The 27,210-nt window shown below is 44.1% G+C and overlaps 1 protein-coding gene across 2 annotated transcripts; it reads left to right on the forward strand.

Moving 5' to 3' along the window:
* The first annotated feature begins 181 nt into the window (after positions 1–181).
* LOC100927806 (sodium-dependent phosphate transport protein 2B) lies at positions 182–27,210 on the forward strand. Of its 2 annotated transcripts, XM_031942484.1 has the most exons (14): positions 201–239; positions 2,454–2,562; positions 7,613–7,721; positions 7,820–7,954; positions 12,055–12,183; positions 13,916–14,059; positions 14,823–14,934; positions 16,888–17,083; positions 17,178–17,273; positions 17,754–17,874; positions 18,882–19,049; positions 19,660–19,776; positions 19,895–20,019; positions 23,799–27,210. In XM_031942484.1, the coding sequence occupies exons 3-14, from the start codon at positions 7,616–7,618 to the stop codon at positions 24,432–24,434; spliced, it is 2,085 nt and encodes a 694-aa protein (XP_031798344.1). In that variant the 5' UTR covers positions 201–239; positions 2,454–2,562; positions 7,613–7,615; the 3' UTR covers positions 24,435–27,210. The 2 variants fall into 2 exon arrangements, with proteins under 2 accessions (XP_031798345.1, XP_031798344.1); XM_031942485.1 differs by lacking the exon at positions 2,454–2,562 and having other exon boundaries at positions 182–239.

The raw sequence follows: 27,210 nt of genomic DNA on the forward strand, positions 1-27,210 counted from the left end.
AGAGAACCCCGGGGTCCGACAGCCCAGAGCGCGGGAGCAGCCGGGCGGCCGTCCCGAGGCCCGAGCCCCCGTGCGCCGGACAGGGGAGGCCGGGCCCACTGAGGGGTGGGAAGCGCAGTGGGCGCCGCGGGCGGGCGCCGGCTCGAGCTTTGCGCAACCCCTCCCTCTTTATAAGGGCGGCCCGAGCAGGGCCGCGGGTCATTGCTCCCAGGTCCTCAGCCGCGACAGCAGGCGCACAGGTGAGTGCGGGTGGGCGGGCCAGGGCCGGGCCCGGGGCCGCCTCCCCATCCCTCCCGAGCTGGCTCCTGCGGCCCGGCTCCGGCAGCTCCGGCCGGGGGGAAGGGCCGGGCCCACGGGGCATCCCGAGCAGCGGGAGTGGGGAGCGGCCGGGAAGCTCCTCACCGCCGCCCAAACTTTCGGCTTTCGGCTCCTTACTCATCTGGCCACTGAAGTCCGGGCTCCCAGACCCCCGGAAGGGTTTCTGACGCACCCCAACCCCCCCCCCCGAGTTTTCAGACCCCGCCAGGAAAGGAGGGACCTCCGAGGGCTGGCTGCCCGCTCCCCCTGGGAGGAGGATTTGCTCCGCGGTGGAGAGCGGAGAGTCCCGGAGCTGGCACTTGGCAGCAGCTGCGGGACAGATGGGGGCCAGGAGGCGGGCTTGGGGGAGGCAGGTTTTATGGGGGAACGTGCCCAGGGGAAGGGTCGATCCGCCTGGATGTCAGAGCAGCAGCTTCTGGGAGCGCAGGAGGTGAGGGCAGCAGGCTCATTTATCCAACATTTTAAGGCGGTTGATGGCAAGGATGGCCTGAGGGAGCAGAAGTTAGGCTGTGGAGGCAGAGGACCTGCTACTTCCCACCTGGGAGACCCCGGGACTCCTCCTTGAGCAGCCTCAGTTCCCTCATTTATAAAATGATAATATCAATCTAGGCGATTTTAAAGGTTTCCCTCCTTAGATCCTGGGTATTCTTTGCTTAACACTAGTGCTGGAGGGGAGCTCGGGGATAAATTCGGAATAACATCCCTGACGGAGTGAGCCTCAACTGCCTCCTCTGTAAAATGGGGATACGGTTGTGATGAAACTATTTTGCCAATTCTGTGAGATCTAAAGAAACCGTAAACTCAAGAGCTGGAAGGGCTTTTTGTCTAGCCCGGACCTTGCATTTCACAGACGTGGAAACTGCCAGGGAAGTTCGGTAAGCTGCCGCACAACCTGCCGCCCAGCTAGTGTAGACTGAATTTGAGCTGAGTGTGGGCGGTTCCTTATCCAGTGTCCTTTCGGCTGTGGCTTTACCTGTTTGCATCTCTTCTCCCGTTTAAAAGAGAAAAACCCAAAGCATTTCCCGCTCCTGATCTTTGGCAGGTCGATCCATTTGGTGGCGTCTTGGCTTAGCTGCGTGTTTGTTCATTGTCTGAAGCCTTCCAGAAATGCTCTTCCCTCCCTCCCCTCCCCCACTGTTTAGTCACCTCTCCTAGGTTTCTCTAGGGAAGTCGAGGTGACCAAGAACACCATTCTATTGTTTCAGATCAATAGATTGTTATCTCCTTCACTGTGCCAACTATACGCTGAATGGAGATTTTTTTTTAAGTTTAGTATTTGGGGCAAAGAAAGGTGGGTTTTGCCATGTTGTTTGAAAATCTAAAATAATTGCATTTTCCTTTGCTCTCTTACTTCATTGTAATATGTGCTTAGTAGTGTCACTATGAACCTGTTATTGCTTTTAAAAGCCAACAATACTCCATTCATTTATTTAATGGAGAGAGAGGGCTGTAGCTCTGAACTCCTGTATACTGCTGAAATTTGAAATGCTATGTGATTTTATTTTATTTTGCCAAACTAAAAAATAAAAACATCAAAAAAATCAGATGAAATTAGAGACTTTTGACTTATAATTTAGGAGGGAAGATTTGAAAAAAATCTATTGTACTTGTGATTCAGTGAAAGTCTTGATGATTTTTCTATTTCATCTGCATCTTCCCTCTCTGATACCTATGTTATCAGAATTCATTCTCTCTATGGCTGGCTCATTTTGTTTGAACAATCATATGTTGCTCTTTTCTTAGAGGGAGTGATTCCCTCACTGTTGGTCAGGCTAGAATCATGGAACCCCACTCTCTGATCTGCCAAAGTGACCTGCTCTTTCTCTCTTTTATGATAGAAAAGTTCCATGGGAATCTAATCACATGTGTAAAATGCTATAAATGTTAACAATTATGAGTCTGTCTACCTTTCCTCATGGCTTAAGTAGGATAAAGATTTTTCTTTCTCTTTGACAAACATAAAAACTGACTCAGAAGGAAGATACTTGCCTAGGGCCACGTGGCTAGCCAGTAAGGGTTGGATCTGAGCCCAGGTCTTTTAACAATTGTCCAGAATAGTTTTCGGCAGGAGAACAAGAATAGTTAGAATTCAAATCATCATGAAACTTAGTCTTGCTCCTCTCCTTTCCTGGCAGACCTATTTCTTGGAACTGTAAACCAGTTTTGAGTTAGAGCTGGAAAGGACTCCAGTGGTCAAGTCTAATTCTGTCATCTTACAGCTGACAAGCCTGACACCCAGGGGTGGTAAGTGATTCTCCCAAGATGATCAGCAGAAGAATTAGGGTCTCCTGTCTCCAGAAGTTATGTTCTTTCCACTGTTCCCACACTGCTTCTTCTTTCCTTTTTCTCCTCTATTCAATGCTTAGTAAGAAAAGTTCCCAGTTATGGAGTGACGGAAAAGAGCTGAGGAAAGGTGGGGATTACTTCCTGGCCAATTTGAGGTTTACCTGGCCATTTTAGAATGAAGGCAGGTCTGTGCCTTGGGAAGGTAAAAGAGACAAGAGTGTGAGAAATCCTGAGGGAGGGGAACATGTCAGAAGAATCAGGATTTATTAAATAGGAAATCTCATTGCACTGAAAATACCCAGCCAGATTTACCCTATACTTCGTTCCAAAAAATCCAGTCTGGGTCATTTAGCATTCCATCCATCCCACAGTGTAGACAATTTGCTAATCAATCAATCAGTCATCATTTATTAAAGAGTCACCTACTAAATAGGGGGTAACTAGGTGGTTCAGTGGATAGAGCACCTAGCCTGGTATCAGGTAGATCTGAGTCCAAGACTGGACTCAGGCACTTGCCAGATGAGTGACTTTGGGTGCATCACTTACTCTCTCTTTGCCTTAATCCCCTGGAGAAGGGTATGCCTCCCGACTCTAACCCTAAATCACTCCAGTATCTTTGCCAAAAAAAAACCCCATGACTAGTATTGGTGTTCTGTGATTTCACAATGTCAGAGAGAGTTGGAAATGACTGACCAACTGGAAAATAACAAAACACTTCCTAGAAAGTTTACAAGCAAGGTTCCTAGTTTGCCTTAATTGTTCAAAAGGTTGAAAATTCAACAACACACATTGTTAATGGTTTCCTAGGATTTCAAGCATTCTAAGTGACTTGTACCACTCACACCAAACATTTACCACCTCCCCCATCGCAGCCACACCTCATGGCCCCATCTTTGAACTCTTTTAGCTTTTCCTAAAATGAAGCTAATTCTACCCGGAAACTCAGCTGTGGAGTTTGAGAGATTCCCTCACTCCTACATCCCTTGTGTTCATCTTCTTGCTGTTAGATGGCAGCCCTGAGCAGCCTGGGCTATCCTGAGACTGGCTCCATAACTCCTAAATAACTGGGAGTTTATTCTAGCTTTCCCATTCAAGTTTTATCTGAGCCAAGCAGAGGATAAATGTAGTAACTGGAACTTCCAACATGGTTGGATTCTGCAACCCTCGGTTGGATTGGATGAATGGATTTCTGTATGTCTATCTGGAAAACAGTTTTGATTGGTTAGGTGCCAGTATCCTTCCCTTCCCTTCAGGTGCCCTACTTTATCACCTGGCTCTCTGTCTCCTCCACTGGAGCTTCTTTGGCTCTGGGGGTGGAGAAGGCCAGAAAAGGTGAAAGGGAGTGGCTCAAAAAACAGAAGCAAATGTTTGCTAGGTAGCTTAACCTGCTCTTCTGGCTCATGAGTATTCAATGGCCGGGTCCCATTGGTCCTGAAGCCTGGCTAAATCTCAATCTATTTAGCAGTGCATGGGATTCCTGCATGGTGTTCTGGGGTTTCTCTGGAACTACTTCAAACAAAAGCTAAAATGTTGCTGAAATAAATTCCACTGGGCTCTTTCTTCTGAACACTGGAAAAGCATTTTGGCATCCTAAAAAAAAGAGAGTGACCTTGAATTTCTGCTCTTTTTGCCAGTTGCTCCAGTTAAATCACCGACCAAATTCGTGAGTGAAAAAGGCCATGAAGATGAAATCTCTCTCGCAAAGCTAGACTTTCTCTGATCTTATTTTTAGGAGGAAAAGGGAGAAGTAGGTTAAATGTTGTTTCTCACTAAATGGATAACAAAGTGGGAAGGAAAGTGAAATCTCCCCAACTGATCATCTCCCACTTACTGATAGAAAAGGGTAGAAAATCTTTTGTTTTTCTTTTAAACCATCAATGACTAACAAGTTAACTTGGTTAGGTGCCATTTGTTCATTCTTCAGAAAAGAATTTTTAAGACATTTCCCTTGGCATTTGTATCAGGAAGAAATCTTTTGTTGAGCAGCTTTTATTTTCTTCCAAGCAATAGTAGAAGACTCTAAATTTTGAGTTGGTTTTTAATAGGAAGTATGCTCTCTGAGGTGATGGTGGCTCCAGAGCTGGACAGATCACTGTGATGTGAAGGTCCCTGGTTTTTTGTTTGTTTGTTTTGTTTTGTTTTGCCACATAGCATTCTGATGCTATTTATTATTGGTTTTATACCAGAAGAATTTAGAGGTAGAAGGGATCTTCTAGTCTAATCTCCAAACTTTATAGTTAAGGAAATGGATGCCCAAAGCCTGGGCACTGGGAATGAAACCAGGTCTCTAGATTGTCAACTCAATTCATTGACTAATTGCTTCTCTACTTGAAAGGGGAGATGGGTGGGAACCCTGACTGAAATAATCAGGGGATTTATGCCTTCAAACTTTTGTTAATCCCCAAATATGTGATTGTGCTGTGCCAGGCCAGAGGGGCAGTGTGGTGGGCCCAAGGGGACAGAGCTGGGCTTGGGGTCAGGAACAGTTGGATTCCTGTCCTGCCTCAGACTCACTCTAAGTTTGTGACTCTGGACAAATCACTTAGTCTCTCAGCATCCTAGACTGAGTTAGACAGAAATGGATTGTCATGGAGGGAAGAATCCCCCTTACTAGGATGAAATCAAAACAGTGTCCAGAATAGTCTCTAAATAAGATAGCATCCTGTGGCAATTACTGAGTAGGAATAGTGAAATGTATACAGTTGTGGTTTCCCTAAAGAATATGCAAACTATAGGTGTGAGCACTATGTGCTCTGGGGTCATATGAGAGAGATTACTTTCAGGGGAGCTTTCGTTCAGGAGAAAGCAGCTGAGTCGGGCTTAGAGTGATGGGGAGGTTACTTGGAGATGGAGCTCGGGAAAGAGCTGATGAGGAAAGCCTTGGTGAGGTGGGAAGACTCGGTGAATAATCCTGTTGGGATAGAAGGCTGAGCATCCAAGGGAGCATACATCAGGAGAGAAGCTGCTTTTCTAGCTTCTGATGGGTTGAAAATCACAGTTCTGAATGGGATTGTTCTATTTTTTTCCCTTAACCTGGTTTATCTACCAACTAGCCAGTGAACTTATAGAATGTAAAGGGATCCCACCTTCCTTGGCATTTGTGTTTTAAAATATCCTGTGGTATAGGTGGGAGTGAGTGAGTGAATGAATGAACCCAGAAACCATGGGAATGAACCAGCTGAGAAAATCTAAAGTACAACTTCTCACCAAGGCTCCTGATGAATGAATAATACACCAGTAGTGGCTAATATGAACTGAGGAGGTGGGAGGCTGGGGGACAGAACATTATTGTATCATTTTAGAAAGGGCTGTGGAGGGCAGAACCATGCTGATGGAAGTGGAAGGGAAAGGGAGAGGGTGGTCATGAGGAACACTGAGAGATGACTTGATGACTGATTGATTAGCTATAAAATAAGAAAAGGAGGAGTAAAATGCATTTATGTTCAGTTTTGGGGGAGTGTAGGGAGGGAGGGAGAATGCTGACAGAGGGAGGAAAGTTGAAGATGGCTGCATGGTTACAGGGAGAGACACGGAGTCCAATTGTAGATCTGTTGAGTTCAGTCATTTATATCTGAACAAAAAAGTATAAATTATTGTAACTGGAGGATATTCAGATAGAAATATACAGCAGGTTATTGGAGACAGGAAGCTATAGGCCATGATATATAAATTTGTCAGCTACTAATTATTAAGCACCTACCTACTATATGCCTGGCACATTGGAAGTCTCCCAGAATTAACACACTGAGCTGAAACTCCATTTCTCTCTCTCTCTCTCTCTCTCTCTCTCTCTCTCTTTCTTTCTCTCTCTCTCTCTCCCATCTGTTTTTCTCTCTGTCTCACTTTCTCTCTCTCTTTCTCTCTCTCACTTTTTCTCTCTTTCTCTCTCTCCTTTTCTCTCCTTCTTTCTGTTTCTGTCTCTGTCTCTCTTTGTCTTTGTCTCTTTCTTTCTCTGTCTCTCTCTGTGTGCCCTGTCTCTCTCTCTCTCTTCTTATTTTCTCTTGAACTGGTTCCTTAGTCACACACATACTGGGAATACTAGGTTCACATTGCAACCCCTTTGATTGGAAGATATAAATAAAAGGGTCTTTCCTTGGATTCACCTGAAGAATAAATATGACACAACAAGTTAAGGCCATTCCCTGAGACATTCGTTCCAGGAAACAGTAAGAGAAAAGGATACATGGATTGTTAATAGCAAAACATTTGAAATGCCAGGATTATCTCCATGGTCTTGTGTCCTAAAAAGGAAATAAGAAAAGAGAACTCTGATTAACATCAGCTGTGCAAGAGATTAATGGAATTATCCTTATTATCCCTATCTCAAATAGTATTTCATGGCTTATGCTGAGCAGGCTCTGCATTGTTTAGTTGCTCAAAATCCATGTTCCCTGCACACTTACAACAAAAGTCTCAAGAGCTGGTGATTTTAGACCTTGAGCCAAAACAGGAGCATATTTAAGGGAGAGAGGAACAAATGAATATATAGTCAACGTTTCTCCCACTTTGTGATTTAGTTGGGATGTAGCTCCTGACCCATGGATGGCATAATGTGCCCTTTATCTCTAGGATAGTGGATAATCAGGAAGTCTTTAAAAGAGGCCTGAGAGCTTACTTTTCATAGATGAACATGATTCAGTTTAAAGAAAGTAGCATGAAAATAACATGGAAGGAGAAGACTGAAAACAATGTCTGGTAGCTGGTGACTAAGACAGGTGGTCTGGATAGTTTAGGCCAATGAGGAGGGGGAGAGAATGAATCCAGGGAGAAGGGACATGACTTGAAGAGGCTGGATGTGTGGTTGGGAAAGTCAAGATTGAAGTTTAAGAAGTGACCCCATGATGTCCCACTAAGAAGAAAGAAATTGTGGGTTTTTTAAAAATGAAATTTAGAACCATTGACTGATTTTGCTTTGTTTTGTCAGTGCTATTATTGTATAACTCATCTTTCTGGGGTCCTTGTTGATATAAAATCCAGCTTTAAGTTTTTAAAATTTCATTATTCACAGACCATGGCTCCTTGGCCTGAAGTGGGTAACTCCCACTCTGATCCTAAAAAGTTCATTGAAGAGACTACCATCCAACAATCCAATGAAAAAGATAAAGGAAGCTCCAGCAGTAAGTACCATTCTCCCATTCATCTTCAAGTAGAATGATGCTGCCATTTTCTACTCCTTTCCAAGAAAAATGGGTTTTTAACCTTTTTTTTTTGGTAGATAATGCCCCTTCTCCTGTAAGCAAGATAGAACTTCTGCCATCTTACTCAACTATTGCATTGATTGAAGAACCAGTAGCTGAGCAAGACCCATGGAAGATGTCTAACGGGAAGGATACTGAGATCAAGTGGTCAGGTAACCTCAGTCAGGAGAATATATGACCTACTGCTATTTCTGTGGTTTGCTTTATTTCTGGTAGTTATTTCCTTCTTCAGCATTACATAAGGAAAGGGTGTGAGTGTGTGTGTGTATGAGAGAGAGAGAGAGAGAGAGAGAGAGAGAGAGAGAGAGAGAGAATGAATTTAGGTCTCTGTGTGTTTCTCCTTGTGGGAAGAGCCAGCATCTTGTCATTTCCAGGTAATGCAATACTTGAATTTGTAATTTAAAAATCAGGTTTGTGTTGCTTTTTATACTTCCTAAATGAGTGACCTTGGATTTAGAAATCTTATATTTGGACTCTACCTCACAAGGTTGTTGTGAAAACATGGAGTTCATCTTAAAGCACTGCAGAAATGCTGGCTGGTATCATTTTTCTGCTGCCTCCACACCTGGGGTTAGAGCTGTCTTTCCTCCACTTCTACAGGAGTTGAAGACTTTAAGGCCTTGTGAACATTTCTTATTATACGATATCTCTCAATGTGGATTATTGTTGGGCTGCTTGAACTGAATTTATGCCTTAGTTCAGGACTCCATTGTAATATTCCCTATAATATCTCTGGTTTTCCATTCTTCCTTGAACAATGGCCAGTGGGAACCATTGGATTCTCCTTAGCTCCTTTATCCAAATCCCATGAATGTGGGAATCATTAAGATTCATACTGTTCCATAGTATACTAACATATGATGGGGAAGACTTGGCGTTATAGCAGACCATATTAAAAAAGTTAATCTTAATAGGAACTAATAGAAGGACATCTTATTGATTCATTTTTAAAACAATCTCTTTATTTTTGATTAATCTGATTTCCTTGCTGTAGCAAACTCGGTATAGAAATTTCCTCTGCTGATGCAGATTGGCAGTTCACCTCTAATTTAGGGTTTTAGAAAGTTGCCTGGGAGTACTGAGAGGAAAATGCTTTGTCCACAATCATTCAGTTGATAGTGGGAGAGCAGGATTTGAACTGAGGTCTTAGTGCCTCCAAGGGCTACCTCACCCTGCCTCTTTATGCTAGACTGCATTCAGAGAAGGAGGGTGTCTGACTCATGGTAAGTGTTCTTATTGGTCAGAGCACACCCGAAGTGGGATGTCCAGTCCTGGGTGCTGCAGTGAAGCCGTTCAGGGACTTGGATGGGATAGAAAGAGATAAGAAGCTTTCTCCCAGAGGACAGGCGGGTTGGTGGGATTGCAGTGAAGGAGCTAGGAAGGCTTAGATGGAAATGAAATCTTTGGATCTATGAAGGGATGTCCTGTGGAAGAAGGTGAATTGGTCTTGTTAGGAATTATATGGAGGTTCCAGAAGAAAGATGAGGCACCTAATTAAAACCAAGAAATGTCCAGAAGTAGAATGAGCTCCCATTAGAGCAAATATACAATCAGATCTGAATGACTGGGGATGTGGGATAAGAAAGTCTTGGAAAGAATTAGAAGGGAAGACTAGATGATGAGAGGTTCCTTATACTATGATTCATTCCCTAAATATTTTTAAGAGGCCTACTATGTTCAAGAAAAAAGTATAGATTTGGGGATATATAAAAATGGTCAATAGCTTGGATCCTGCATAAGACAGAATTCCCTCTCTTCCCACTGGTCGTCAGTGCTTCTGGTTCTGGCCATGGGCCTCCTTGGCTTAGCTTTGGGAGCCAGCAGTGGCCTGTGCCAGTGCTGGGTCACATTTTGTCATTTGCTGTCTGCCACTACACTGTTATACTCCTGGGCACCGTTGGTGACTTAAAGATGAATTTCATCATCACCATCATCAACACTAAATACAATTAATTAACTGTATCTGTGCTCATGACTGTGTGCTCAGGATGCTCCAGAGCAAGTGAGCGTGAGGTGAATCTTATCCTGGAGACCGTGGCAGCTCCACAAAGTCAGTAGGGAAGAGGCAAGACCATGGGCAAATGCATAGCGTGGGGTGTCAGACGGGCTGACCTTCTGGTGAATGGTGGAAACCCAAGAGCTCCGTCTTGCGCTCTAGAATGAGCTCATGAAATTTCTGGGGATCATCATTTCCAAAGTGGGGAGTGAGGAATATACAGACATCCCTGAGAGATAGTGCAAGTTGGGTTTCAGATCATCACAGTAAAGTAAATTTGCAATAAAATGACTTACATGAGGTTTCTCAGTACATATAAAATTCTATTTACACTATACTGCAGTCTATTTAGTGTACAATAGCATTATGTTTAAATAAAACTGTATACTTAATTAAAGGTAATGGTATTATGTTTAAAAAATATAAATGTAATTTAAAATATTTTATTGCTTAAAAATACTAACCATCACTGAGCCTTAAGTCATAATATTTTTGCTGGTGGAGCCTCCACACTGATGGCTGCTGATTGATCAAGATGGTGCTTGCTGAAGGATGGGAATGGCAATTTCTTAATATAAGGCAATGGAAAGATTGCCCTATCTGTTGACTTCCTTTCCCTTGAACAGTTAGAGCCCATGGTGGGGTTACTAAATGGCCAGATTTCCATATTGTTGCGTCTCAGGGAAGAAGGAGGCCCAAGTAGAGGGAGGAAATGAGAAAGGGAGAAAGAACCACAGGGAGGTGGAATAGTCAGAACACACCCCAAATTTGTCAAGTTCCCCATTTTTTGTGGGCTCCATTTGTGGGGTCCCCAAACAATTACAATCGTGACATCATAATAACATATATAATAATAGTGAAAAATTTACAGTTTTGTGAGAATTTCGACACTCTATGACCACATGTTGTGGGAAAAATGGTGCTGATGGACTTAAACCTTGTCTGCAAAGCCCAATAAAATGAGGTATTCCTGTGAACTCCGTCACTCCTTCTCCCTCCATGCGCACACAAGGTGTACACTAGGTGGCCTACGGATAGAACCCTAGAAGCTAGATGTGGAGTCACAGACACCACATCTGAATAGACCTCAGACACTTCCTAGTTCCGACAGTCAGGTGCTCGCAGCCTCAGTTTCCTTAGCTGTAAAATGAATAATAGCAGCACTTGTCTCACAAGGTTCATGTGAGGATGAAATGAGATGGAAGATGTGAAATGTTCTGCCAGTTTCAAAGCACTCTGGGCACTTTGGCTCTCCCAGTACTTCTTCCTTCTTTCCTTCCATTCTCTTCCTCTCATGTTCCTGCACAGAGTTTTCCAAAAGCTGGCTTGTCTCTACAGGTCTTTAAAAGCCCCTGGGACAGTGCTTTCTGCCCAGCTGGCTCGTAAAAAAGTGGTTATTGGTTAAATAAATGAATGAATGATCTCCCGTGGCTGCTGAACTGGGTCTGTGGAAGGCAAGTGTGGCTTATGGACAAGGAAGGAAGGCAGAAAGGTGGATACTGGATGAAAGGGGCCATCCAGCATGGAGCCTGGGGCCAGTGAGAAGGGGCAGGTGCTCTGAATCTCCATGAGGTGGGCTGGGCTGTGGGAGGGGCTGGGGCGGGACTAACAGCCCCTAAGGCTAATCCTCCTAGGGCTGGCCAGCCTCATTAGGAAGATTTGGGGCCAAAAGAGTCTTTACAAAAGCAAAACAGTCATTTTTACTGTGAAGCCCAAGACCCCAAATGAGCCCTAATGCCCTCTGGAGAGCACTAAGTGCTCTGGCTGGTCATTATCTGGGACCCCTCTACCTGGAACTGACTGGTCCTATTATCTGCTCCACTTAGCAAGCCAGTGGGTCAGCCTGGTTTGCTTATGGCTCTTCCTCATTTCTTTCAGACCTCAATTTCTCTGGTTTCAAAAGCTTCTCCACCAATGTGGCTTTTTTTAATGAAGAGAGGGCCACATTTGGGGACCATTTACTGGGAGTTCAAATAAATGGCAGCTTCTTCAAATGCAGTTTCTCATGCAACCCCAGCCTGCCTTCTCCTGGCTAGAAAGAGATAGAACATGATTGCACAAGTTGCCAGATCCCCTGTGTGTGTGAGCGTGTGTGTGTGTGTGTGTGTGTGTGTGTGTGTGTGTCTATGCATCTGCATGGGGCGAGCTAGACACACCTGCATACACTAAATAAGGCAATATGTGCATAGCCCTTAGCACAGGACCTGGCACATAGTAGGTGTTTAATAAAGGCTTATTTACTTCCTCTTTTTGCAGAGAAAAACACCACAGAGAAAGTAATTGCTGTCTTCAGAGCCTTCGGAAAAGTGATCTTCCTCCTGATATTTCTCTACTTCTTTGTATGTTCCTTGGACATTCTGAGCAGCGCTTTCCAGTTGGTCGGAGGTATGAGAAGCGACATCAGAAAGGGTCGGAGGTTTATGGGTAGCTTTTTTTATTTTTAATTGATTTGGTTCAGCATATAGCCACCAACAAGCAATATCCCTTCTTTTAAACTATTCTTTGAGAGATCTCACCTTTTCAGCCATTCAAGAGAAGGGGATGCTTCTTGATTCTTCCTTTCTCCCCTTCCCTCCTGCCCCTTCTCCAGCGCCTGACCCACTCTATTTAGCTTCTATCTAGTCTTTGGAAATAAGACACTGCAGGATTAGGTTTCAGAAATTTTTATGAGAATTATGTGTGATGGGTCCATTGCCGTGTGCGTGTGTGTGCATGTGTGTGTGTGTGCGCACATACATGCATTGATCTGCATTTGTGTGAGGAGGACCCTCTGTGCTTTGGTCCCTCTTTCTCAAACATAAGCTCTAGTTTCAGAGACTGGGATCTGGCTAAGAGGCGTGTGCGTGTTTCGTGTTTTGTTGGACTGGGAAAAGTGAAATGGGTCAGATTTACACCAAGGAAGTGAAGAAGAGGGTTCGGGTAACTTTGCCCAAGCTTTCCCCATTTCCTCTTCTCCCTTCTCTCCACAAACTCTTCCACTTGTATCTCAGAACAGTTTGTGCCTGTGTGCATGTGTGTCGATGTGTGTTTATGCGTGTATGAGCATGTTTAACCCCCAGCCTGGCCTCCTGAGCTTTCCACAATGTTGACCTGATTTGGCGTAGTGGCCCAATGGCCTTGTGGGTTTGGTTCCAATTGCTGAGACCACCGACTTTGTTCTCTCCTCCATCCCCTTGTGAAAAGCCTGGCCTCCATGCTTCCCCTCTGCCCACAAAGCTCCGGGGCGGGGAGGGGGCCGCGTGAAGGAAGTGGAAGGCCCCTCTAACCCCGAGGAGTTTGTCATTTTGTTGGGATGATGCAGCGCGTGCATGAAAGGCTTTCGGGTTTATGAGCATCTTTATATACGGCTATACCTTCAATAAGCCAAATGGGGAAAGGGAACCAGCATTTATATATCACCTACCATGTGCCTGGCTCTGTGCTCAGCACTCGGCAAATATTAGCTGATCTCATCTTCACAGCAGCCCTGTGAAGTAGGTTCACCTTATAGTCTTGTTAGCTGAGCCTGAGAATCAGTAAGGGACTTGTCCAGGATCACCCAGGGACTAAGTGACCGAGGCTGCAGTGGAACTCCAGTTTCTATACATTACGTCAGCCAGCTGTCTCAGAGCCCTAATAACGGTGCTTGGGAAAGGGCAGAGTGGGTGAAAAAGTTTTAAAGGAAGAGAGTGTCCCTCAACTCCAACAGAGAGAGGGGGAGGGACCTTTCAAGGCCAGATTAATTCTCCCAGAGCCCAGAAACATGGAATTGTGTGTGAGGAACAGGCAGGGGATTTATTCTGATCCAGCAGAGATCCTAACTGGAGTGAGAAGGTGGTTGGATTCAGGGAGAATGATGAGAATACCTGGCACTTTTCTGGCACCGTGAAATTTGTGTAGAAGACTTTGTTAGGGGCCTTATTTATGTTACCGAGTGAGATTGAGGCGGGATCTGACTCACGGTTTCCTGAAACCCAATCAGACCCTGGCTGTCCCCTGCCATGTTGCCCACCTTGGCAGCCAGGGACTCTTCCTCACTCCTCCTTCCCACACAGTGACCCCTAAGCCTTTGGACTGCACTCAACAGACTCAACCAACAATTACATATTTTATTGTTTAAAAATCATCATCTTTGCAGGAAAAATGGCTGGGGAGATTTTCCAAGATGGTTCAGTATTGGACAATCCCCTTGCTGGCCTGGTGATCGGTGTCCTGGTGACCGTCATGGTGCAGAGTTCCAGCACATCCTCGTCCATCGTTGTCAGCATGGTGTCCTCTTCGTGTGAGTTACCTCTCCTACACACACACACACACACACACACACACACACACACTCACACTGAGAGAGACAGAGACAGAAATAGAGAGGGGGAGAGAGAGACAGAGAGAAAAGTGAGAGAGAGAGAGAAAGAGACAGAGTGAGCCAGAGATGGAGAGAGAGGTGGGGATGGAGAGAGAAAGTGAAAGGGAGAAAGAAACAGAAAGTGGATAAATAAAGAGAGAGAGAAAGAGAGAGACAGATACAGAGAGGGAGGGGGAAGAGAGAGAGAGAGAGAGAGAGAGAGAGAGAGAGAGAGAGAGAGAGAGAGAGCGCTTCATTAGTTAGGGAAACCAAGATCCATTTAAAGAGTTTTATTCCAAATTTTAAAATTATTATTTATTCTTTAATTTCTATCTTCCTACTTTTCTGTCCTTCCAATCTTGGGACAAATCTTGTTACAGACACATTGGAGCAGTGACCACACTTCTCACACTTCCCACTTGCCAGTGGTCTGCAAATTTCTTGCCCTTTCCTCCCCTAGTTACAGTCCTAGGCACTTGGTTGCAGCTGTAGTGAGTTGTTCTTCCCCACACAGATCTTCAGGCAAAGGTTGAATGATTGGTTGAGGACCTTGTAGAAAGGATTCCTATTCCTCATCATAACTGGACTCCACCTTCCCAACTTTTTTTTTTTTTTAATACTGATTCCTTAACTTGTTTAAGCTTTATTTTTTCCTGTGAATTTCCATAGTTTTTCTTCCTCATTTCCCTTTTTCCTTTGACAGTGCTGACAGTGAAGGCAGCCATTCCCATTATCATGGGAGCCAATATTGGGACTTCAATCACCAATACTGTCGTGGCCCTCATGCAGGCTGGAGACAGGGAGGAATTTCGAAGGTAGGAAGCTTGTCTCGCTTGTTTGCCAGCCATGTTCTCTCCTTCACTGCCATAACCACCTTTGATTAATAAAGTAGAGAATCTTCACACAGTTCCACAGATCTCTCCCCAGCTCTTATAGTGGACCTTCTAGTGCAGATTGTGGGATGAGGAGTTCAAAAGACTTGAGCGTGGTCATAAATTAGTGTCAGTTGATGATGATTTCACTTTTGGTACAATGCGTTATCTTTTATGTTTTTTTTCTTCTAGATTCATTGAAAAAGCTGAACACATCTAGAAATAGGATCTAGGAAGGGGGGAAAGATGATCAGGGCTGATACTGGTCCTGAATAACACAAAGGAAATCTGTGTTTCCCTTGTGAAGGGAATATCATCAGAATTTCATTTTCTGAGCTGGTTTTCAGGTGTTACTGACTCCCAGGAAGAGACCAGAGAAAATTAGACTTTTAGAACTTGTTACAAGTGATGATCACGTCATTTCTGCCTTTCTCCTTTCATGCAATTGGGGCTAGAGGCAGGGCCAGAGAGGGAAACTGCAGTAAGACTTTGTGTTGAGAAACTTATAATAGGAAATATGATAAGAGAATATAATAATACTAATTATTATAATAATAGAATAAGTAACATAATGAGAAACCTGACAATAAATGGCATCCCTTGCCCCTGAGCCAGTAGAAGCAAGTCCTAACTGGACATTCCCCAGCCATCCCGTGCCGTTGGGCCCATCCAACTCACTGCTGCTTGTTAATGCAATTCGGCCTCAGTCTGTGAATCGCCAGCCCTGCAAGACCTAGTGGTGATCCTGCAGGGTAAATGTCCAGTAAGTCGTTAAGTAGACATGATCACAACTGCTTTGTCTATTCCAATAGACACAAATTGATCACAGGGGACACACTTTTAACTGAAATAAAGCACATTTCTGTGATGTGGCCCTTTATAGTAGGGAGCTTCCATACAGCTCCCATGCTTCATTGTGGTAGTTTGTGAATGGAATGAGTATTTATTAAGCGCTTAATATGTATCAGGCATTGTGCTATTAATTCATTTTACACATGCGTCTCATTTGATCCTTGCAACAAAACTGTGAGAGAAATTCTCTTATTATACCCTTTTTTATAGCCGAGTAAAGTGAGGCAGACATGGGGTAAGTTGGTCATCGTTGCATAGCTAGAAAGTGTTTAGGGTTGAATTCCAAGTCAGGTCTTCCTGACTCCAGCCCAGCAAACTATTCATTGCCACTTAGCAACTCTCTTTATAATAGTTATGTATTCTGTAATATGGGTAATGCCATATAATAATAATAACCAGGATTTATGTAGAGGTTTACCATCTATAGAGCATTTTATAAACATTGTCTGGTTTGATCCTCAAACTAACCCTAGGAGACAGGTGCTATCCACTTTTATCCACTTTTTTTTATCCACTTTTATCCACTTTTTTTATCCACTTTTAGAGATGAGATACAGAATTTGGGTCAGGAAGTTTAAGTGACTTGGCCAGGATCACACAGCCTGTTGGTTTCTGAGGTTGGAAGGAACTCCTGCATCCCTGATTCCAGATACAGTATCCTATTGATCCCGGTACCATGGCAAAGTCACTCAGTTGGTATTGTGGAGATTGTGTGTGGATAACACAACCTTTTCTCGCCGGGCTCTGCCCAATTTGGGGGAACAACTGGATCGGTAGTTCTACTAATGAGAGGAAGTTTCCAATATGGAAACCCCGCCAGTGTTGAAGCTAATTGGGCAATTCCAGCAGTGGTTTGGGTCACTGAGTGTTAAATGACTTATTCTGTTCATGGTCCTATCACTAGAAGGAGACCTGAAACAGATCTTTCTAATTTCCTAAGCAGGTCTTTCATACCATCCCTTCTCATTCTGCATACAGTAGGCTCTTAATGAGTGACAAGACAGTACCATCACATTAGTTGCTTTGGGTTTCTCCTTGCTCTAGGGCTTTTGCTGGAGCCACCGTCCACGATTTCTTTAACTGGTTGTCAGTGCTGGTGCTGCTGCCCCTGGAGGTGGTCACAGACTACCTCTTTTACCTCACCGATGCCATCGTGAGAAGCTTTAATATCAGGAGTGGGGAAAATGCCCCTGAACTCCTGAAAGTCATCACAGATCCCTTCACAAAACTCATTATCCAGGTGGGCATCAAGACTCCCTCTGATTTTAAATTTAAGGTGAACTATTAGACATGACTACCAAAAGAGATTTTAAAAAAATCTGTTGCTTCCCCAGCTGAATGAAGATGTCATAAATGAAATTGCTACAGGAAATGAGGCAGCCAAAAACAAGAGCCTGGTAAAGACTTGGTGTATAACATTTAAAAATGAGGTAAGAATCAGAAAATGATTCAAAGGACATAGATTGTAGAGGGAAAATCCTCAGTTTCTCCTGTGATGTTGAGGGACTGCAAATGCTACTATATTTCTATGAATTTAATACCCTATACCAAAGCTCTAATCACCCTGCCTTAGTTCTACCTCAGATTATGGGACAGAAGACTGCTCCAAGACAGAGCTAAAACAATTGATCTCAGGTCCCTATTCCAGGCTAACAGTGCTCAGTCTGAGGGCAGCTCAGCTGGCCTCCAGAAGTAACCCAGGTTCTGGAGTTTAGATGTTCCATGGTCCATGGACCAAGCACAAAGGCTGAAGGTCTTTTCTAAGGATTATGGGGAAGGAGGGGTACAGAAGAGGGGGAGAGTGGGGATTCATTGGCCAATGGGGCATTCTTCAATGCAGTAAAATCCAATTTCCCAAAATGCCATTTTCTATAACAAGTTTTTTCTTTTCCCTGTATTGTATCTTCTAGACTTTAAGAAACGTCACTGTTCCCTCACCAGAAAATTGTACCTCTCCCAGTTTCTGCTGGACCAATGGGAACATGACCTGGACCCTCATGAACACAACATATGAAGAGAACATTGCAAAGTGTGAGTAGGAAATCTGCAAAGTCTGAGTGAAGGAGGATTTTCTAACCCGACTCTCAATTCGGCTCTCTCAGTTAATGGGGTCCTCCTCATCTAATGATATTGTGGAGAGAACCCCGGACCTAATAGTCTATAGTAACTTAGAGAGTAACCCCCTATCTCTCCCAACTAAATGTCTATAATTTACTACCAGGAGCTAAGTCAGGAATTGAAGTTCAAACATCAGTTCTAACAACATTCTCATAATGGCTCAGTGTCTGGTGCTCTGGAGAGATTCAGGCACATTGGGTCCAAATCTAGCCTCAGAGATTGAGTAACCCTGAGTAACTCACCCACCTGCCGTCTGCCTCAGTTTCCTTCCTTCCATCCCACAGTTGTTTTGAGGAATAAATATTATATTTGTAAAGCTCTTTACAAACCTTAAAGCCCCAAATCAATGTTATTATTGTCATCATTACATTTGTATAGTACAAATATAGTACAAAGCATTTCATTATATTTTTTGTATGTCAAGCCGATGATCAGTATGTAATTCAAAGTTAGAGAAATCCCTTCTTGGGAAGGGAGACGTGCCCCTGGCACAGAGATGGCAAAGAGCTGAGTCAATTTTCAAACTCAGGAGTAAACCAGTACTCCTTGTGATTGTGCTACCAGGTATACAGGGACTTAAGTGTCAGTGCGGCTTTCCACACTCTAGCTTCCCATCCAGTGCACAGAAACTTCACTGGCAGTTAACCCCCACACCCTCACATTTCAAGGCTTTCTAGGAAGCAAAATGATTTCTTATCAAAACACTGGGAATCCTTAATGTAAAGTAGAGTCTCAGGGCTAAATGGTATTTGTATTTAAACTAGTATCTTTTGAGATCCTTTTTTGGGGGAGTGTATAAACCTCTGATGAATTACAATTACTTTCTGTAAGAGCTAGTGCTATATAGAACTAGCTTATCTAGGTTAAGTGATGAAGAGGAAGCTAAAGAAGATGACAGATGGTTTCTTTGGTTCCCGCAGGCAAACACACATTTGTGGATGTCAACCTCTCTGATCTGGGCATTGGGCTCATTCTTGTGGCCCTCTCCTTGCTGGTCCTGTGCACTTGTTTGATCATGATTGTCAAGGTCCTGAACTCTGTGCTCCAGGGGCAAGTTGCTATAGTCATTAAGAAGACCATCAATACAGGTAGTCCTTCCATCCTCCCTGGGTCTTTCTGTGGGCAAAGTCCTTGTGAAAAGAGACACCTGCTGGCTCTCCTCCCATTGTGCTCCCTGAGGTCCCCATCTGGCCCGTGGGTCTGGAGGCCAGAGCTCCAGAGGACTGTTGCCTCCACTTGGGGTCTCTCCTTTCCCATCGGCAATCTTGGCAACCTGCGTGGTCTCTTTGGTTCTGGATTTGCATTATCAAACCAGTCTTGGGGAGCCCCACAGCTCTGGGCAACTCTTTAAGGATATGAGTTACAGAGACTCTGCCAGCCTGCATGGGAAAGTGAGTTCCCTCCCCTTAGGGATTTGTATAATATCTACTATGTGCTAGATATTGTGCTTGGAGCTTTTTACAAATATTTTCTTATTTGAGCAAAGAAGAGCATAAAAGGAGTTTTTAAGATGTTGGCAGGGAGGAAACTCCTTGCTGGTTGCTTTTAATTGCTTTAGGAACTATCAGATTTTGAAATGAGTTTTTAGTTGCATGACCATTTTCAAATTGTCCTTAGAGTGAGTGATCTATTGCTTTGAATATGAAATACTGACCAGGACAATTATAGAAACTGCCCTTTTCCTCTTCTCTTTCTCAGATTTCCCCTCCCCCTTTGGCTGGCTGACGGGCTACCTCGCCATTCTTATTGGAGCCGGGATGACCTTTATTGTGCAGAGTAGCTCTGTGTTCACGTCTGCTATCACTCCTCTGGTTGGTGAGTCCTCCCTTCCTTCCCCTTTCATATGTCCCATGTCTCCATTTTTACATCTGGTCTTGCCATGCTCAATTATTCCCAGTCGGGACTGAACTTGTGTCTTTTTTCTCTCTCTTAGGCATCGGAGTGATCAACCTGGAGAGAGTGTACCCCCTGACCTTGGGCTCCAACATAGGCACCACCACCACGGCCATCCTGGCTGCGCTGGCCAGCCCTGGAAGCACTTTGCACAATTCCCTCCAGGTCAGAAGAGTTATGACTCATTACCTCTTTCCTTCAAGCTCTGTTTTCCTAGCTTACCACTAAATCTTTCCAATTAACACCTGGTTTCTTTCCCGAAAGGTCAGAATGATGAATTGTGGCATAAAAAACTGGCTGTAGCTGTTGTTCTTAGAAGCTGAAATTCTTTAGTAGTGACCAAATATCTAAATAAAAAAGAGATAGAGAGCAAAGTTAGGTGTAAAAGGGGTAATTTTGATTACATTAAGTCAGAAAGTTGTGTGCAAATGAAATAAATGTAGCCAACATCAGAAGGAAAGCAGAAAACTGGGAAAACATTTTTATAGAGAAGTTTCTCAGATAAAGTTCTCATATTTCAAATATATAAAGAACATTGTGAAATCTTTAAGAATAAGAGTCATTCCCCAATTGATAAATTCAAAGGAGATGAAAAGGCAGTATTTTTCATGAGAAGAAATGAAAATAATCTAAAGTTGCATTTAAAAATGAGTTAAATCACTATGGATTAGAGAAATGTAAATTAAAACAATCTTAAGGTAACATTTTTCACCTATCAGATTTGCTAAAAAGATTGAAGGGGAAAGCAACAAACATTGGAGGCATTATGGAAAAAAAAATGGGACACTTATTGTTGACGAAATTGTGAATGGATCCAACCATTTGGGATATTTTTGATATCTCTAAATTTTGCCTATAATAAATACATGGTGAATAGATACGCTGCCTATCCCCTACATAAAATGATTGAAAAGGGCTTGGATAACTTCCCCCCTTTTTTGCTCTCCTATCAGTCAGAAAGGTGCCAAGAAGAATGTCTGACTTTGTTTGAAGACCTGAGTTTCATTTCCAGGTCTGTACTTGCTAGTTATCTGGTATAGATCCAAGCTTCGTGTTTAAGGGAGGGAGAAGTAATAGTTTCATGGTGAGGTGAGAGAAGCCTCTTCCTTGAGGGATTCTGAAGATCAGTTTGGTCAAAGGTTTAAAGGAAAATTATTCTGAGACAGGAAAGGGTGTGAACTCAAGATCCCAGAAATATGTCAAATGAAGAAGCATCTTCAAAAAACCAGTTCCAGTGGAATGTATGATAATGGAAGGGCTAGTGATAACAGTCATGATTATAATAGGATTTTTAGACACTGTTTCCTTTAAGCAAAGGGAAGAAATGCCGAAAAAAGTCAGGGGGTATCAAGTTTTAGTGGGCCCTGACAGCTGAACCAAGGATATATATTTTTAAAATCCTTCCTATATTGGGAAGGCAATAGGCATTACAATTATGGCTAGGATGTCATTAGAGTTTTGATTTAGGAAACATGTGTCTATAAGGTGTATTCAAGCTAAGAAACCAGCCAGGAGGAAGTTTCTGGACTACCCTAGGGAAATAGATCTAGAGATAAAAGAACTTTCAGAAACCATCTAGTCCAATATTGCCTCATTTGATAGATAAGAAAATTAAGATTAAGTGATTTTCCTAAGGTCAACAAATAGTATAGTTTTTTTCTTTTCTTTTTTTTTTAATAATATTTTTTTAAATAAATGCAAAAATAGTTTTCACCATTTACCTTTGCAAAACCTTGTGTGCCAAATTTTTCTCCCTCCCTTCCCTTCTCTTCCCTCCCCAAGACAGTGAGCAATCCAATATAAGTTAAACATGAAATTCTTCTAAACATATTTCCATATTTCTCATGCTGTGCAAGAAAAATCAGATTAAAAAAAAAAGAAAACGCCACGAGAAAGAAAAAAAACCCAGATGAGCAAATAAACAGCAACGACAAAAAAAGGTGAAAATTCTATGCTTTGATCCAAATTCAGTTTCCATAGTTCTCTCTGTGGATTTGGATGGCTCTCTCCATCATGAGTCTATAAGAGCTCCCTTAAACCACTTCATTGTCAAGAAGAGCCATGTCTCTCATCATTGATCATCACATAATCTTCTTGTTGCCGTGTACCATGCTCTCTTGGTTCTACTCATTTGACTCAGCATCAGTTCATGGGAGTCTTTCCAGGCTTTTCTGAAATCGGCCTGCTCATCATTCCTTACAGAATAATAATATTCCATAACATTCATATACCATAACTTATTCAACCAATGGGCATCCCTTCACTTTCCAGTTCCTTGTCCCCAAAAAAGGGCTGCTACGAACGTTTTGCACAGGTGAATCCTTTTCTTTCTTTTATGATCTCTTTGGGATGCAGACCTAGTAGAAACCCTACTGGATCAAAGGGTATACAACCCCTTGATAGCCCTTTGGGCATAGTTCCAAAATCTTCTTTAGAATGATTAGATCAGTTTACAACTTCACCAATAATGTATTAGTATCCCAGTTTTCCTACCTCCCCTTCTACATTTATCATTACCTTACCAATTATCATTGTCATTATCATTGTGTCCAATCTGAGAGGTGTGAAGTGGTACATCAGAGTACACAATAGTATTTACCAGAGGAAAGGTAGCATTATTTTGCGGGTCACAAAAAAATGAAAATCTGGTGATGTCATTAGGAATGAATAGGAGGGGATGAACACAAGAGATCCTGCAGAAGGACTCGGGGAGTGATCCCATGAAAACCAAGGGGAAAAAGGGGTCAAGGTTGAGCTTTTCAGCCCAGACACGGCAGGATGGAGGTGCCCTTAGCATTCTCCAGGGTGAATATTGCCTCACTAAGTAGCTGTCTCTCCTTCTCCTTTCCTGGCAAGGGAGGCCAGTGGCACCTGCTGGTGTGCAGGCAGGCCAGGGGATGTCTGGGTAGGAGAAAGGTGACAAGGGAGTGGGGGGAGGGCAGAGGGAGGAGTAGAGTCAAAACATCATAAGACAATGGAATTCATTTTGTAAAAGAATGAATTCCAAAACTGATTTTGAAAACAATTACAATAAAAGTCTCATTGGTTCTGAAATGCAATATTTTTTTTATTAAATCCATTGCTTTTTAACTCATTGGTACTTAATTTGATTTGGAGCACCGTTTTAATTATCTAAATTGTTTTTGAAATCACTGGAACTCAGCGAAAGTAGTTTAAATTGTCATTTTTGATTTGTTTTTATTTGGGACTCAAGCTCTTCCTTGCATTTTGGTCCTTGCTGCATGGCCCTTTGCAAAAAGGCCCATTTTCATAAGCTTTAAGGGTTGGAAGGATCTTTGAGATCATCTGGTTCTCCTTTTGTAGATAGGACAAGAGTTTGCTGAAGGGCAGCAGAGCCTTCTTCAGAAGAGCAGAATGCAAGCTGATTGTGGGCAGGATCTTTCCCTCTGCATGATGCTTTGCATCCAGAAGGCACTTAATCAATGCCTGTTGACTTAGATTGTAGCTAGATCTTCAGACTCCCATTTGGATGGCTTGTTCTTTCCACAAGACCACAATAGGACTCTTATCTGTACGATGCATGAAAGGTTCCAAAGCTCTTTACACCATGATCTCATTGGATGTCCAGAGTAACCCAGGGAATGAAGGCTCCATTGCTGACTTCAGATGAACATAGTGAGGCTGAGAGAGGTTTCCACCCCAAGTCTCCCTGGCTCTGGGTCTGATGCTCTCTGGGTCACAGCCCTCATAAGATCCACCTATATTTTTACAAAACTGAATAGACTGGCCCAGCTGACTGCTGTTCTCCATCTTGGCTCTTAAATGGATGAGCCCACAGTGAAAATACTCATGGATAATTTCTGTGGGGCCTTTGATCTTTCCCTTCTTTTCACCACCTGCCTCTTGATTTCCTTTCCTTCTCTATGATTGGCTCCCAGTGTGTCTCCATGAGCTTTCAACTTGTTTACTCCGTTTGATTTCAGATTTCCCTGTGCCATTTCTTCTTCAATGTCTCTGGGATCATTCTGTGGTACCCAGTCCCATTCATGCGCCTGCCGATCCGTCTTGCCAGGGCCCTGGGGGATATCACGGCCACCTACCGTTGGTTTGCCATCTTCTACCTCATGTTCTGCTTTTTATTGCTTCCACTGGCCGTGTTCGGCCTCTCCCTGGCAGGTTGGCCCATCTTGGCGGGTGTAGGGGGCCCCATCATATTGGTGGTGTTGATAGTCCTGATAATGCGGGTAATCCAAGCTCGCTGCCCTCAAATTCTCCCCAAGAAGTTGCAAACCTGGGACTTCTTGCCCTTGTGGATGCGCTCCCTCAAACCCTGGGATGGGCTGGTGTCTCTCATCACTGGCAATTGTTGCCAGCTACCGTGCTGCTACTGTTGCCGTGTCTGCTGCCGGGTGTGCTGCCTGCTGTGTGGCTGCCCCCGGTGCTGCCGCTGCAGTAACTGCTGTGACCCACTGGAAGATGAAGAAAAGGTCAACGAAATCCCCATCAAGGTTCCCGAGGTGTATGAGAACAAGGCAGTCGTAGTGGAGGAGACCCAGTCCGGTTCCAAGAAGCAGGAGGCCCAAGACGTGAAGAACGTCTCTAACTGCACAGCTTTATAATAGGACAGGGCTTGGAGAGGAGGAGAAAAGATTATTTCTTGTTCTATGTGCCCTTCTTTCCCCCAAAATATGGGTAGAGTAGGGGCAGATGGCTAGCTATCTATTGGAAAATGGAACCGTGGACATTTGCTACCCCTACCCTCCACCCCAGAATCCAAAGCATTGGCAGGTAGGGCTGGCTCAGCATTGGCAGAAACTGTGATCAAACCCTCATCCTTCCCAGGGCTCCAGTTATCCCTCACATGATTTCTGACTCCCTAAGAGCCCTGGGACAAGAACCACAAGATGAATTCTGACTGAGCCAGTTACTTACTCTCTCTCCAGAAACACTAGGGCTACTGACCAACAGGACTTGTTTTAAAGCCCTGAAAACTTTTTTTTAGAAGGAAGAAGCCTAAGGAAAGATTTCATTGCTCGAGAAAACCTAGTTAGACTTTTATTTTTAAATAAGTGAGTTTGGTTTCTGAGAAGACCTGACTGTAAGTAGGAAATCAGTCCTTCTGTGGCCCCACAAGACTGGCAGGCAGGGCAGATCTGGCTGGAGAAGGTGCCAGCTAGTGATTTAGCCCCCCAGCCCAGACTTACAAAGCCTCATCTCCAATCCTGCCACATGGGGATGGGGACTTGTAGCAAGGGGAAGGTTGAGGATTGAGTTTGAGCTCCAGCAAGCTATGTGGATCCCTTTCCCTGCTCAGGAGGGGACTGCTGCTGATCAGCAGCATGTGCCGGGATGGCTTCTGGAAAGGCTAGGGAAGAAGGGCTGGCCACCCTTCGGGCTGATGGCCATCCTCCTAGCTGATGGCCATCCTCCAGGCTGATGGCTGCCCTCCAGGCTCCTGGCCATGCAGCCCAGTACCAAAGACCAGTTCCAGAGAGGTGGCTCAGTGTGTGTCCCCGTGCCCCCCGTTTCCCGATCTTTCCCCCTCATAGTCTTCACAGCTTCTCCTGGGCAGTCTACACAAGCTGGCCAGAGCCAGGCAATTTCCAGAACATGGAAAAGCTGCTTCTGAGGGAAGGTGATTTAGGGAAGAAGCACAGAGTTGCACGTGTGCTTCTGGATCTCTTGCCCTTGGAGGGAAATTAAGGGTGTAGTGTCCCCAGGACAGTTAGCACAGCAGCTTAGGCTGCGCCATGGGCCATCCCCAACTGGGAGAGCCCAGAAATTCGGATTCATCGAGGGCAATGCTGAGAGCTGATGCCAAGTCCCAGATGGCCGGAGCGCCTCTGGTGCTATGGGGAGGTTGGGCAGGAGATGGTGAAGTCTTTAGGAGCAGGGGAGAGCAGCTCCTCCTCCATCCTGGGTGCCTGCCGGCCTCTCATCCTGGCCCTAGGAGAGGATCTTGAGATTCTGAGCTAAACTTTGCTTCCTGTCAGCCTGTTAGGGGCTTGTGAGTCAGGGCATGAAGCTCGGTTCGCCCTCACTCCCAGGGGGGAGCAGAATAAACTGAGCTGGCCGCAGGATCAGACCGAAGGTCCTTCCCATCTTGGACCTTCCAAGAGACCCAGAGTGCCTTGGGATCCGGGTCTTGTCTGAGCAGAGGGATTAGCTGATGGAGCGGCCCCCTAGCCCGTTAGGGTGTGGATGGTCCTTGAAGGATTCGGAAGTGACCGGGCTTGCTGGGAGCCCTTCTTTCTGGGTTTTTGCCTCTCTGTGCCCCTTTCACAGGAAGCCAAACCTGCCAGGCCTGCTGAGGGGAGCTTGTGTGGCAGGTGGCCATGTCCTGGGCAAAATGTGAATGTTGAAGGCATGACCCTCCTCAGACAGCCGGTAGCTAGTCTTTTCTGCATCCTCAAAGGGTGGCAGTCTGCCTGGACACGAAGTACCTGGTCCTTGTGTAGCTTTAGGATGACCTGCTAAAGACCAATCTGGAACCTGGAATTTCCCCCACCTGCCAGGGATGAGCTGTGTCCAGACCCTTAAACTCCTGCCTCTTAAAAGAGGCTCATTGGTGAGCCTGTGATTGGACAGAGTCCACATTTCCAGAGGTCATTGAGTTTGGGCTGTCCAGCCAGCCTTGGTCCCCAATCTCCTCCTGATGTACGTGCTCATGCACATGGGTGGGGTGAGGGAGCCTGTGTATTTTGGCAGTCCCAGGGTCCTCTCTTTGCCTTTTGTGGGTCCTTCTAAGAGACAACAATCTGCACTTCCCTCTCCGCCAGCCATGTTTGTTCCCTCCAACACTCCTCCAATATTCTCATTTCATCTCACTTAAGTAGGCTCTTCCAACAATTTCCCAGCTCCAAAGGGTGAAAGCTGAGGGAAGTTTAGGTTGCCAGAGTATAATAGGAAAGGGAAGTACAAGTTGAAGAAGCACAAGTAGCCCATTCCTCACGTCCTACATCCCCCCATTTGGGATCATGTGGATCCTTACCCTGACCTTCCACTATGTGTCTAACCCTTCATAAACAGATACCAATATAGTCTCTATGTATGGTCACTTCGTTAATAGCTTTTTCATGAGTTAGATTGAATATAATCTGTATGATTCTGGTTTTATATTGTTCACCTTTGAAAATAAGAATGTATTTAACTATGAAATACATACATATAAGTATACATATAAAAAGCCAACATAAGCAAAAACATTTGTATATTTTGTAATATCTTTTAAATTTGTCCACTGCACACTGTAAATACATATGTTATGTATCTTGTAGTCCCACTTGCACTCAGTACGCTTTTTTCTCACTTGGATTATTCATGTGATCTGTGTACATGGTATGATTTTCACATTTTTGGAAATAACAAAACAATAAAAATATATTCAAGCACAAA

Source organism: Sarcophilus harrisii, chromosome 6, assembly GCF_902635505.1.
Source record: "Sarcophilus harrisii chromosome 6, mSarHar1.11, whole genome shotgun sequence".
NCBI classification, from domain to species: Eukaryota; Metazoa; Chordata; class Mammalia; order Dasyuromorphia; family Dasyuridae; genus Sarcophilus; species Sarcophilus harrisii.